The 15,102-nt window shown below is 39.6% G+C and overlaps 1 protein-coding gene across 1 annotated transcript in view; it reads left to right on the forward strand.

Moving 5' to 3' along the window:
* Positions 1-14,129, forward strand: part of Thsd7b (thrombospondin type 1 domain containing 7B) — a 938,083-nt gene extending 923,954 nt beyond the window's left edge. The window contains exons 27-28 of the mRNA XM_085840847.1: positions 4,617-4,704; positions 12,955-14,129. Coding sequence (XP_085696973.1) covers positions 4,617-4,704; positions 12,955-13,036 — 170 coding nt within the window. The 3' untranslated portion in view covers positions 13,037-14,129. The remainder of the gene's footprint in view (positions 1-4,616; positions 4,705-12,954) is intronic.
* Positions 14,130-15,102: the final 973 nt, after the last annotated feature.

Consider the following 15,102-nt stretch of genomic DNA (forward strand, 5'->3'; position numbering starts at 1 on the left):
TCAAGCCTGCAATATATTTTCCAAGTGGTTTGGTTTTTAAATAAAGTTTCATTGTCTCCAGCTAGAAAGAAAGAAAGAAAGAAAGAAAGAAAGAAAGAAAGAAAGAAAGAAAGAAAAAAAGAAAGAAAGAAAGGAAGGAAGGAAGGAAGGAAGGAAGGAAGGAAGGAAGGAAGGAAGGAAGGAAGGAAAGGAAGAAAAGGAAGGAAAGGAAGGAAAGGAAGGAAAGGAAGGAAAGGAAGGAAAAGAAACTCAAACCTGGTAGCATCAGGTAATTTCCCCAGGGTCACACCAGAAAGTGACAGGGGTGAGTTTTGAGATGCAGGTGACTATGACTCTGTATCCAGCTCTCATGTGAGTGCTAGGTGTCTGAACTTCAGTCCTCACACTTATGTTCAAAACTTATGGTCTCCCCAGAACATGTTTCAACCTGATGAGTTTAATGGCAAGAGAGCATAATCGGAAACCACTCCTCAGGGGACACGGAGACTGTTAGAATATATTTAGCTGCCACACATTTCAATCTGAAATGTCCCTCTTAAGAATCCATCCTGCACATACATACACATAAGACTATAAATGGTTCCTGTTACAAAAGATGACTGCTTATTTTAACAACTGAAGAGATGCATCTGAGATTCCCATAAATGGAATGTTGTGAAAACATGAACATGGTTGAACTGTGTGATGTGTTTCAGGGATACTTTGGAAAGAGGGAAACCTGCGTCTGTAAACTAGGATTATCAGCAACCCACCCACGCTGGGTAATAAAAAACAGGGAGTTAGCAACTGAACAATACTCATCATACAGTTTTTATTTCTAAAGCTATATTTATTCATGTGCTTGTGTGTGTATTCATGTGTGCATTCGGATGCCTACCCATGTACATCAAAACTGAAATGATCCACAGGCATTGGAATGGGGATAGCTTCCACAAGAGAAGGAAGGGGTTAGAGAAAGACATTTTCAAACTGTATCCCTTTAAATAGTTTGAACTTTTAGTCCTATTATACTACTACAAACGTGCATGTATATATTTAATTATTAAATTCGCCCTAAAATAACCTTCTGTCCTACCACGTTCATCTACAGTGAAATAAGCCATCTCGGGTCTGAGCCCTGAAGTTCTATGTCAGGAACATTCTTGCTCAGATTGTCAATGAAAAAGCACAGAATGGAGAACTTTATGACCAGTGTTTCAGAACAATCATTCTCAGCCTTTTAAAGGATGTTTATGACCTCAGAAATATACAATTCCACCCAACCTTGTTCTCAAGTGAGTCTCTAGTTGAGGCCTGAAAAAAAATGTAGTGAATTGCAGCGTGATTCAACTGTGATGTTACTTTAAACAAAAACTTTTTACAGTACATTCTGGTGGTTCTCCATCCCATTCAGACTGCAGGGTGTACTATGGACCCAGTGTACGGTGAATGTGAATCCCTGAGTAGTTCTTTCACAAAGAAAAATGCCATTCCTTTGGGATCCTAAAAATTGCCTCTGTCAGCCCACTTACAAATCTAGTTAGCCACATGCTCACACTAAATGGAGGGAAAATTAAATTGCCAGAAACAATTTCTGTCATATATATGAAAATCTGAGTTGACCTAAAATAAATTTTGCATAGTAAAGAAGTCACAGATAGACCATAATATTTACTTAACTCGTAAGTTGCATTTAACTGCACTAGGTATGAAATCTAAAATATTGTTTTTTTACACATGGCCATAAATTTATAGTTTTATAGAGATAGACAGATAAAAGATATAGATGATAGAGATATAAATAGATATAGATTAGATACAGATATAGTTACACATATAGACATGTCTTCCACAGAACCCATTTAGTACTGCCTATGTCTCCCTATGGTTGTGGAGACATCCACTGTATTGTGGTCAACCTACCAGGTTGACCTATAGCCTTAAAAAAACAAAAAACAAAAAACAAAAAACAAAAAAAAGAACCTGACTCTCCCTTCCCAGCATCCCCTAACAGTTATTAGCATCTCGGGTAGGGTGGGAATCTGTGCCCCTCCCCGGAATGTTGATTGGCTTGCTCTTGATGAGTTGTTGTACAAACATCCACAGCTGCTATGAGTTCCTGGAGTCTATAAAGGCAGAAGTCCTGTCCTGTCCTGTCCCGAAGACACTGTTCTACCAAAATCCTTTCTGGTGTGGGGCTGGTGCTATCTTTCTGCCCCCTCTTCTATGATGCTCCCTGGACTTTGGAAGGAAGTCCAAAGTACAGATAACCCACTTGATTTTGAATTCTCCTAATTTCCTTCAGCAGAAAGAGCTACTGAAATGAGGATCCTAGTCTTCTTTCCATTCAGGTTAAAAGAACAATCGGAGAAGTGTGGTCATCTTTGTAACTGCAGGGTTTTTTTTTCTTTTGTGTTGTGAGAAATTTTGGTGGTTTTATATGACATGTAAGACCTTCAGCATCTTCAAACAAGTTCAAAACTCCTCCAGTCAATTTGATCAATTAGTGATGTCTGTACAGCACATTGTGGGTAGGAGCTTGGGTTCTATATTTCAGTTTTTATTTTTACCTTATTTTCTTCTTTGCTGTCATTATTCTTTCATATTTAACAGAAATCACCAATGTGTAGCTTGCAACTATGGACATTTGTGAATTCAGGTGAAAAAAGAAAGTATTTGGCCAGAAAATATATTTACTACAATGCAGTTACGACTTTCTAGGTTTCATATGTTTGTTCATTTCTTGAGACAAAGATGACCTCAGAGTTGTAGTAACCTTCTTGAGTACTGGGATTACAGGCTGTCCCACCATACTTAGCTAACAACCTACTGTTTGTAAGGGTTAATTTGCTAAAAATTAGAGTGATATAAACTGTTCATATCTAGAAAGTCCACAGTAACCGGTATAGTGTAGTATTATTTATTTTGTTTTTTTTAATTATTTATGTTATTTTCTGAGGCTTTAGTAAAATTATACCATCTCACCTTCCTCTTCCAAACTGTCCTTGCTCTTTTTCAAAAGTTCGGCCTAAGTTTTCTATTAATTGTTGTTGCAGTTATCTCTGGTAAAGAATCCACATTCAGTGGCAGAGAAACACCTGAAAAAATGTTCAACATCCTTAATCATCAGGGAAATGCAAATCAAAACAACCCTGAGATTCCACCTCACACCAGTCAGAATGGCTAAGATCAAAAATTCAGGTGACAGCAGATGCTGGCGAGGATGTGGAGAAAGAGGAACACTCCTCCATTGTTGGTGGGATTGCAAGCTTGTACAACCACTCTGGAAATCAGTCTGGCGGTTCCTCAGAAAATTGGACATAGTACTACCGGAGGATCCAGCAATACCTCTCCTGGGCATATATCCAGAAGATGTTCCAACCGGTAAAAAGGACACATGCTCCACTATGTTCATAGCAGCCCTATTTATAATAGCCAGAAGCTGGAAAGAATCCAGATGTACCTCAACAGAGGAATGGATACAGAAATTATGGTACATTTACACAATGGAGTACTACTCAGCTATTAAAAAGAATGAATTTATGAAATTCCTAACCAAATGGATGGACCTGGAGGGCATCATCTTGAGTGAAGTAACACAATCACAAAAGAACTCACACAATATGTATTCACTGATAAGTGGATATTAGCCCAAAACTTAGGATACCCAAGATATAAGATACAATTTGCTAAACGCATGAAACTCAAGAAGAATGAAGACCAAAGTGTGGACACTGTGCCCCTTCTTAGAATTGGGAACAAAACACCCAGGGAAGGAGTTACAGAGACAAAGTTCAGAGCTGTGATGAAAGGATGGACCATTTAGAGACTGCCGTATCCAGGGATCCATCCCATAAGCAGCTTCTAAACGCTGACACCATTGCATACACTAGCAAGATTTTGCTGAAAGGACCCAAATATAGCTGTCTCTTGTGAGATGATGCCGGGGCCTAGCAAACACAGGAGTGGATGTTCACAGTCAGCTATTGGATGTATCACAGGGCTCCCAATGGAGAAGCTAGAGAAAGTACCCAAGGAGCTAAAGGGATCTGCAACCCTATTGTTGGAACAACATGATGTACTAACCAGAACCCCGGAGCTCTTGTCTCTAGCTGCATATGTATCGAAAGATGGCCTAGTCGGCCATCACTGGAAAGAGAGGCCCATTGGACTTGCAAACTTTATATGCCCCAATATAGGGGAATGCCAGGGCCAAAAGAATGGGAATGGGTGGGTAGGGAAGTGGGGGGCACTATGGGGGACTTTTGGGATAGCATTGGAAATGTAATTGAGGAAAATATGTAATAAAAATATTAAAAATCAAAAAAAAAAAAAAAGAATCCACATTCAGGAGAGAGTATGGTCAACATCCGATTCCATGAGGGAGCTCACAGATCATCCCAAGACATGGCTAACTTCTCCCGTTGAGTAATCAGCTAGCTTAGGCATCCATTGCAGGTCTAGGATTAGTCATTGGCTCTGGTTTGTCAAACATTAGGTTACTCTCTCTCTCTCTCTCTCTCTCTCTCTCTCTCTCTCTCTGTGTGTGTGTGTGTGTGTGTGTGTGTTTTCTCTTCTAAATTTTGTAGACATCCACATGCTAGCTAATGCTGTTATGTTATTTCTGTCTTCAACAGATGGCCGAGTAAAAATGTGGGTTTATGGCGTTTCCGGTGGCAGTTTTCTTATCATGATCTTCCTAGTATTTACTTCCTATCTTGTTTGGTAAGTGACAAGGAATGAAATCACATAGGCCCTGTTTTTGTGGGGGAGATGTTAAAATGAAATGGTATTTTTAAAACATTGATGAAAATGGAGGGATCTCCAGACCATTAAGGAAAAGAGATGAACAGTTGAAATGCAGGACCTTTGCCAATACTGTTAACACTTGATAGCACATTCTTATTTGGTTTTTGTTACTATTAGAAGATATAAAAGACAAACCAAGCCGGGCAGTGGTGGTGCACGCCTTTAATCCCAGCACTTGGGAGGCAGAGGCAGGCAGATTTCTGAGTTCAAGGCCAGCCTGGTCTACAGAGTGAGTTCCAGGACAGCCAGGGCTATACAGAGAAACTCTATCTCGAAAAACCAAAAAAAAAAAAAAAAAAAAAAAAAAGACAAACCGAGCCTTGGCACTTGTGCGCTTAGAGTTTGGTTTGGAATGTGGGTTTACCAGCGTGCATATAAGGCATCTCCTAGACACTGATGCTGACTTCCACACCCAAGGACCCGAAATTAGTTATGTTTGGATATGGCCAGGACTTCTCTACATACATCAGCTCCTCAGGTAATTCTGATCTGTTGCCAATCTTAGAACACGACTCTAGATAATCCTAGATATAAAGTTATTATTAGTTATTATCAGTTCTTTTTTTAAATTTTTTAATTAGGTATTTTCCTCATTTACATTTCCAATGCTATCCCAAAAGTCCCCCATACCCTCCCCACCCCCACCTACCCACCTACTCCCACTTCTTGTCACTGGTGTTCCCCTGTACTGAGGCATATAAAGTTTGCATGACCAATGGGCCTCTCTTTCCAGTGATGGCCGACTAGGCCATCTTTTGATACATATGCAGCTAGAGACACGAGCTCCAGGGGGTACTGGTTAGTTCATATTGTTGTTCCACCTATAGGGTTGCAGGTCCCTTTAGCTCCTTGGGTACTTTCTCTAGCTCCTCCATTGGGGGCCCTGTGATCCATCCAATAGCTGACTGTGAGCATCTACTTCTGTGTTTGCTAGGCCCCTGTATAGTCTCACAATCCTGCCTGTTTTGAAAAGTTAGGGTAAATTAACCAGTTGGTTCCCCCTTGTTAATGCATTTTAATAACAAAGATAACATTTAAAGCATTCACATATAATTAGCTGTCAATTCTACAGCCCCTGCTTTGCAAGTGACTACTCATCCTACTGCCTGCTCTCTGGAAATTCTAATTAGTTTATTGCTATTGCATAGAATATACTTTAGTTGATGAGCAGTTCTTGAGGCTACATACACGTAAATAAATTTGAATACTTTAAAGTATGTGAAGAATATGATATTAGCTTCCAATTTTCTAGGATATTTTTTATGAGATCAAAGTGTTATTGGGTTTTTTTTCCCTCCCAACTGAGATATTTACATTGCTCATCTGCCTCACAGAATATTTCTTGAGAACTTTTATCCAAGTTTTAATCTTGACTCAAATCTGGATATTTATTTTCAAATTCTGTTTCCAAAGCTACACTGACTTTTAAATCTTTGCTTTTGGTCAGTTAAAATTGGTGAAGAAAATCATATGGCTTTTATCCCTCTTGCTACCTGTAGTGATCAGGATTGAAATCCTAGAAATAAGATTTCTACCCAGCTAGTATTTCCTGAGTGTTGTAATAAAAAAGTGCTGTCTCCAACAGTCACCACCCTGTAATCAAATGATTGGACCAGCTTAAGTGTTTCAGATAGTAAGTTTGGCAAGTACTGTGGACATCTAGTCACAATGAACAAACGAGAGCTTGAACTCTTCCAGGAGTTTCAGAGTCTTCTGAGGTACCCACCACCATCAAAGGTTAGAATGCAAGACATTTTAAAAGTCAGAGTAGAAGATGTGAAGGTGATCCATGTACATAGGACAATGTTCTTCAAGTTGTAGACAATAAGGGTCCAGATCATTGGTTGGCCTGATGGCAATACAAGAACAAGTGAGTTCCTCCATACTGAGCTTCATCCCCAATCTAGATTCTCTTGTCCCAAGAATATACTTATATACAAGAAATTAAAAACTAGCATGCAGTTTTTAACATATGTAGATGTAAAAATAATCATGTAGATCTATGGACATTTCCTTCATTATTTTTCTCTCTTCCCAGCAGCTTACATTTTTAAACTGTAGTCCACTCTTCAAGCAGCAAATATTTGATAAAAACTCTATAACTCCAAACTCTGAGATTCTGAATTCTGGTATAAGTTTTTGTTTTTTGGTTTTTGTTTTTTGGTTTTTGTTTTTTTACCAATCCCCTGTTCTGTCACTGTCACTATCTCTGGCTCTGTCTGTCTCTTTCTGGCTCTGGCTCTGATTCTCCCCTCCCTCACTCCACCCCACCCCACCCCACCCCATGTGTGTGTGTGTGTGTGTGTGTGTGTGTGTGTGTGTGTGTGTGTGTGTGTGCGTGCGCGCGCGTGCATGTGTCTGTGTCTCTGTGTCTTTCTTACTCCTCTCTCTTGACCCTCCCTCCCTTCGTCCTAGGCCCTAGTAGACCAAGACAATCTAAACTCAAGTTAATATTCTAGACTCAGAATCCCAAACACTGGGACTAGAGGTGCATGACCACGCTTGTTCAGAAGATCCAATTACAAGATACCAGTAGAATGTCTCGTTTATGTTTCAGCAACCAACTTACATTGCATAGAAAACCCACATTTGGGTTTGCACTCCATTTCTCCTGTATCCCATGGCCACGTTAGTCTTCCGAAAACAATGATCATGACCTCATCTCTCTTCTTTAAACTGTTAGTAATGTCACATTTTACTGATGAAGTCAGGTCATGTTTCATTGTCTAGCTGAGTACCTAAAGTCTTTCATGACCTGAACCCAAACATCTCTCAATTTCATCTTCTGCTATTCCCTGGACATTGGATTGACTATTTTGTACTACACAGACCCTAATCATTTATCTTTATTATCTCACAGGGCTCAGTGTCTTTGAAAATTTGGGTAGCTTAAATATTTTTCTCTATTTAGATTAAATAAGAAAAAATGTTGCTCAAGTATTTAATCAATTTGCTTTATCATATACACAATTGCAAAGCCTCTATCATATAATATTTAGGTTAAAGTATTGGCTTCTCTCATGGCACAGTAGTAACAGTTTTGAGCAGCATTCACATATATTTTTAGGCCAGCCACTTGGTGATTCCATCAGACTCTGCATTGGCAACCAAGTCTACTCTTCCCTCTACTGTATTCATTTCCACCCACATAGATGAGTACAGCATTGCTGTGGATCTGTGCTGCTGTTACAGATGTTTTATCCCAACAGTCAACTCCTTCCTGTCTATTCACATTTCTCAGGCCACTGTGCTTGTCCTATGTGGTTATATACAATCTCCTTTCTATATAACAAAGGTATTTCTCACAGTTTCAACCCCATGACCACTTCATCAAAAATGAAGTTTGAAGTGTGGGCATTTAACCCACACTTCCAATAAAACTCAAATTCCAAGCTCTTTTCTTTTCTAACAGATAGGGATGACTTGTCTGTGTCTCCTGTCCTGTGGTGTTTGCTTCATGCTGACTGTGTAGGTGCTGGCATAGTTATCTTTCAGCATTCTATCAAACCCCAAAGACCTTAGAAGGAAGACTAGGTTGGCTATGTTTTATAGATTCTTTTACACCAGAAATTTGAATCATTGTCAATTGAACACCTAGAAAAATGAATGAATGATTAAATAATTTTATTAATAGAAAGGATTTTTGTTTTAAGAGTTTAGGGTTTAAAGAAACATAAAAATCAAATATTTTTATGTCAGGCATAGAAATATGACATGAAAACTGCTTTCCTTAATCCCCATGATTGTCTCACAATATTAATATCATTCCTTTAAGGAGCAGTTAGCTGAAATACCGTTTCTTTGGTCACCTGACTTGTAGAATCCACTCTGGCTTTGGCTAACCCCCAAATCCAAGCTGTTCCTACACATCCTCTCCCCTGAGAAATCCTGCAGGTTGCTTACATACAATGTGATGCCCTAGGTTTCCACCTTAAACATCTTACCTTTTTACAGGTGAGTGAGCCACAGCTCTAGAGAGACATGCTCTTCACTAATTCAAAGAAGCTGCCTACAGAAACCCAAATAGAGGTTTTCATAGCAGCTCCTTCTATCAAATGGCTGGCAGGAGCTTTAAAGGATGACAGTGTAGAGATGTTATACTTTTCACCAAAATAAAAAGTTTATGGTAGGAAATTTTTTTTACCGTATGCCAGGATATGTTAACTAAAAGCAATCTATAATAAAACTTGGGAGGACTTCTAAGAAAAGCAGAAAAACAGCTTCCCTAAGCATTCCTTTTCATGGTGAACTTCTGAGCATCTTTCATCAGTGTCAGGGATTTTGAAAAGTTCTCCATCTCAGGTTCTCCTGGGAATGAACACCAGATAGTGATTTGCTCAAGTTGCCCACCAGGTGAGCTCATGGTTAGCCTGGACCCAGTGCCTGGAAGAAACTCTGGGTAACTACGTCCATTCTGCCAACACATTTGGTAACAGATTCTTCATCCTGGCTTCCAGAGGCTTGTCTCTCAAAGATAGCTGCCCGATTGAAAATGTTCCCTGCATCCACTAAATGATGCAATGTTGGCTAGCTTAGGGGTGTTCCTTGTGGGTTGCATTCCAAGACACTTGGTAATGTCAGCAGTTTGCCTGATAGTTTGCTTTCCTGGATGAATGCATTCTTTTGGTTTGGTTTGGTTTGGTTTGGTTTGGTTTGGTTGGTTGTTTTTTCTGTTTTTTGTTTGTTTTTGCTTTTTTTTTTTTTTTTTTTTTTTTTCAGACAGGGTTTCTCTGTGTAGCCCTGGATGTCCTGGAACTCACTCTGTAGACCAGGCTGGCCTTGAACTCAGAAATTCACCTGCCTCTGCCTCCCAAGTGCTGGGATTAAAGGCATGTGCCACTATCGCCTGCCTGGATGAATGCATTCTTACTCTTTGCTAAAACACAGATATCCTTGAAAGAGGTCACTGGAAAATGTGTCTGCAATGATTCCTCCCAGCCAGGACAGCAGCATGGTCTTGTGCTTCCTGTGACTCTGTAAGCTGTCTGGAAGTCCAGGGTACTCTATCAGGCTCAACAGAAGGAAACGTGGAAGGGGGTAGATGCTGGCTGAGCAGTGGTGCTGGGAGTTGCAGCCTATTGGTAGGCCTTTATTATGGTTCCTGGTTTTGCTTGAAGGAGAAAGGTTATCATGCTGATAACCTTTCATAAAATCAGAGTTTAGGGAGGAAAAAAAGAATAAACAATTATTTTAAAGAAGGCATATTTCAATAGAACAGAAGAAAAGGGAGCCAAAAACTCCAGAAACAATCCCTTTAACTGATGGGTTTTCATACGGAGACTGTGTGCATTCTCCCTTTTTTTTTTTTTTTTTTTTGATTAAGGATTTTTCTCATTTACATTTCCAATGCTATCCCAAAAGTTCCCCATATCCTCCCCCAGATTCCCCTACCCACCCACTCCCACTTCTTGGCCCTGGCGTTCCCCTGTACTGAAGCATCTAAAGTTTGCAAGACCAATGGGCCTCTCTTTCCGATGATGGCCGACTAGGCCATCTTCTGATACATAAGGTCAAATCTAAGTGGATCAAGGAACTCCGAATCCTCCCTTTTAGGAAGCTTTTTTATCTGGCCTAGGGGTGTTGTTAAACCACAGCTGCCCAGGGATCTGTGTTCTAGACTTCTCATATTGGCATTAGGGAGGAATTTCACTTCTTTTAAATACTCCAAAGGTTCTCAGATCTTATGTACTCATAGTTGAGACCTTTGGGCTTGTAGTGTTCATGGTATACACACTATGGGATGAGTGACAGAGAACAAAGTTCTAATCTCAGTGACTGTAGGCCATTATGGCCCACTGAGGTCCCCGGCCCTCCATTGTCTCAGAGGTGGGCAGTGTGCTCATAAATCTACATATGGAAGCAGACATAAAAACCTCCGTGCACATTTTGAGCAGAATTTTCCAGGCCCCACTCACAGAGCCTAGCCAAGTTTACATGTCTCCCAGGCAATGATTTTATCTCCTCATACAAATCAAGTCATTGCCGTTCCTTGTCTTCACTCCCTGGGGCTCCAGATCTCATTTTTCTTCACCTAACAGCATGTAGCACATGCAAAATCAGGGCAGACAGCCAATACCATTAGTAGGTTCTACAATTCTTGGTCTTCTACTTATTCCTTGTTCTTTTCACACATAGTGGAGACAGGGAGACATCTTTACCATTTTTCAGAAGAAAGGTGTCACTTCTAGGTGAAATGCATTGGTCAGCATCCCAAGAGCCCTGTTTCAAGCCAGGTTTATTATCTGTGATAGAAGCTCCACCTAGCTACAAATAAAGCCTCTGTAATATACTTATGATACAAAAGGATGAGGTTAAATTGGATGCTAGTCAAGTAATTATGCAATACGGCTCTGAGAACTAGAGACGGTCTGCAAGGCAGAATATCTGAAGCTTGAGCTCTGTCTGCAGAAAATTCTAAGTTGCCACTTCCCCTCAGCTTCTCTGCCTGGAAGCTGTTTGCCTGCAGCCTGGGCCCAGCACTCAGCAGATCCTCAACGGGAGCCCACTGTATACCAGATGCTGGGCGAGAGCCCCTAAGAAGATGTGTGGTTCCATTCAGGAGTGTTTGTTTTTTGGTTTTTGTTTTTGGTTTGTTTTGTTGTTGTTTTGTTTTTTTTTTTTTATCTCTTTAGCTCATATAGCTTGCTTTAGACATCAATCAGAAAAAAAAAAGTCAATTTTGCTCCTTAAATTACAAAGTGGGCACCTTAAATTAGGAAATCCTTCCTATAACTGGTTCTGTCAAACTTTTCATATTCAAATACATTCAGATAACAGAAGATTCACCACTTTAACCACTGAGTGAAAGAAGCTAGACACAAAGGCCACAGCTGGTAGACTCCATTTGTATGAGAGCTCCATATCAAGAGATACATGGAGGCAGAAGGTTGATTAGCAGTTGCCAGGGAACACAGGAGGCGAAGCAGAGGACGCGGTGCCGTGCTGAAGATGCTCCCGTGACAGATGCCGATGACAGCAGATGACACAGTAGTAAATCCTACGCTGTTTAGTTTTATAAACTAAAATTGTTTCATTTTAATTTAAATTTGGTCTGAATATAAACTCTAATTCACTATTTCCAGGCAAAGAAGAATGTCACTTGGTACAAGTCCCTCCCTCTCCAAGTAGTTCTGGGACTTATTGAAAAAAATAAATATAAAAAGCTCAGCGCAGGCTTGGCACTCAGTCTACATTGAATAAAAATGAATAATAGATGCTAGTGTATACTATATGCCACAGCAATCCGGAAATGAGAGACAGAGACAGACAGGGAGAGAGAGAGAGAGAGAGAGAGAGAGAGAGAGAGAGAGAGAGAGAGAGAGAGAGAGAGTAGAAGAGAGCTAGCCTCTGAAGATATGACAGGGCCAGGCTGTAAGGTGAAAAGAGTCTACGTAGAGAAGAAAAGTAGATGACAAATTTTCAGTTATCAATAAGGAAAATAATGAAAGTGCATGGCAGATCTCCACACGATTTGGCATATGGGGTTCTTTATGTGTAGAAAAAGTAGCCTCCCTCTGCATGACAAAGTTGCCATTCACAGGTAAAGCAGGATGGGGATAGTTTTAGCTACAGCTGGCAAACTTGCTCTGCTAAGTTACAGAGGATTGACAGCCAAATAAATAACAGTTTTCAGGCCAGAGCAAAACACAGGAGTCTGGCTGTTCCAGCTGCTTAAAATGTTAAACATCTGGGATGCGGAGGTCATGGTAGCTTAGGAATTAGTGAACAGCAGATGTTCACCTCCCTGTGTGTAACAAGAACAAATACAGGAAATGGCTCTTCTCCTCAATACACTAAACCACTCTTAAGATTCTGAAAAGGTGGTGGCTTATATTTTAAAAGAGTTAAATTGATGAATACAGGAATACACCAAAAACCTGCAGTTTCTATTCATGCTGGCTACATATACCACTAGACTATGGGCTCAGTGAAGCTGGAGTCTGCTTAGCTTGGGAGAGTATGAGCTATGAGGTTCACAGTGCATTTTTCCAACTATATCTCCATCGATAAGAGTTACATGGCTAATTCAAAAGAGAAAGCACATCCTTACTGATCAATGAGTCATTTCTAATTTTCCCTCGTGAATTCCTGCTCTTCAAGATTGTCTTTGGCAACTGAAGCAAAGCTCTATTACCTTTATCTGAAAACCTCCTTTTCCTTTTGCAGCAAGAAGCCAAAACCACATCAAAGCACACCTCGCCATCAGAAGCCACTGACCTTGGCCTACGATGGAGACTTGGACATGTAACTTGAAAAAGGAATCCAAATGTAGACATCAACTGCTGCCTTAAATGCTTTCTCTTTTGTAGCTCTCAGACTTCTCAGTTCTTTGAGGAATCTCATGATGTGATACCTTGGGCAGAATACGAATATGACAAAAGTAATAGTGCCCCAACTTCATTTGGACATGGAGTCAAGGACTACTGGGTCTGCCATTTTTTTTTCAAGTTGTTTGTGGGTGTGTTTTGCTTTTTCGGTTTTCCCAAGAGGCCTGGAAACCCTTCTCTTCCTGTTTGGAAATGAGAGGAAGAGAACCTGAAGGATTTCACACAGACTTGAGTAAACTTGATCCTCAGCCGCATATTGACAATCCACAGGAAAGTCCAATCAAGGCATTTACTGTAAATGGCGAGTCTGACACTGTATTGTTACGCACTATATTAGTGCAGAGTCCTTATTCCCATACTTCAACATGAGTTTTCTAGAGTTTACATTGGTTCGAAAACTTGCAAATTGGATTGCCTATTTTCATGAACACAGAGAGAATGGGTTGGCATTTCAGAAGTTCTCTGAGTTTTTAACCTTTAAATAATGTATTTTATTTTGTAGCCAGGGGATGATGGCACTTTGTGGGCTGCATCTGTTGAGACAGAGGAGTGTGCATTACAACTGGACTAGAGTAAATTGGGTAGTTTCCGGATGAAATGTGCACTGAGTGTTAGCAAGGAAGTTAGGTGAATGTACTGGAGAATGAGGTAGACTATTTGATAACTAAAACTGTATTTTAACAAAAACCTAGCTGTGTAGATATAGCATTGATCACACACAGTTGTAATTCAGTTTAATGTTGACCAAAATATGCTTTTGTAATTTCAATTTTCTTATCTGAATATTTATAAATTATTTTGAATTTAATTATCTGACCTCATTTAATATACATTGAACACCGATCCTGTTTGTAGCGAGTCTTGTTTTTATAAGGTTTCAATAATATCTAAAACAACACATTAAAAAGCTGAGACCATTTTATGAGCTAATCCTTTGTAATCCCAGATGTTGGAAGTAAGAAGGTGCCATTGTGTGCTATGGATTTGTCTTTATAACAAATAAAGTGCTCAAGAGACTGGAACACTGGCTGGCTTATACTTATTCACTTCCAAAGCCCTGTGCATTGACAGAAGCAATTTAATACTCATTTCTCCGTGCCACCATTTTAAAGACTGACAGATAAAAATCACTGATAGAGAGAAATAAACCCCATTTTCTCAATATTATCATCTGTACCATTATATAGGCATCAATCACAGAGACTGAAAACATGGAAGGAAGATTTATAGCCTGCATGGTATCAGACCAAAGGATTACTGTAACCCTGGAAACATCGATATGTAAATGACCCAAGAGAACTAAAAAACTGGTAAAGACAGAAAGATGTGAAGGAACAAAACAGGTGTTTTAGTTCACATGGTGACATTGTTAACTGTCCAACAGATAGGCAAGCCTTTGGTAATTGCTCTTCATCAATGCTGCCAAGTTTTACCAGAAACAGGAAGTAAAAGAGATTACCTTACTACCAACACTCTACAAGCTGGCCTTTCATTGTTTAGTTTCTCTGAATTATCAGCCATGGGAGAAACAACTCAAAAGAGCCTAACTTGGAGACTAGCCTGATACTACCTTTCATTGCCCATGTCACCCTTGGCAGGAATATAAAGTATAACTAAAGGGAGATAAAATATCATTTTTAACATACACATAAATGGTAAATATAAAATCTTAGTATTCAGTAAATATCACAAAAAATAATGTGTCTGTGATTAGCACTTTATAGCACATTCAGATTGGAACACCAGGGTCATTACATGTTCTCATTCGTTACAGATTCAACTATTATAGTACATATTGAATTTGCATTAAAATATTAGAGTTTCAACATTTCTGGCTTGGGTAAAATTGTTTCTTCAATAATACGAATGACATGAAATGGTTTGATTTTTAGTTTATTCTCACTTCCCACATATCATTGTCAATATAGATTCTACTCACTTATTAAAACAATACATATTTATTGAACATCTGCCAAAATAGGTACAG

Source organism: Mus caroli, unplaced genomic scaffold (genome assembly GCF_978045245.1).
Source record: "Mus caroli unplaced genomic scaffold, Mus_caroli_1 scaffold_1, whole genome shotgun sequence".
NCBI classification, from domain to species: Eukaryota; Metazoa; Chordata; class Mammalia; order Rodentia; family Muridae; genus Mus; species Mus caroli.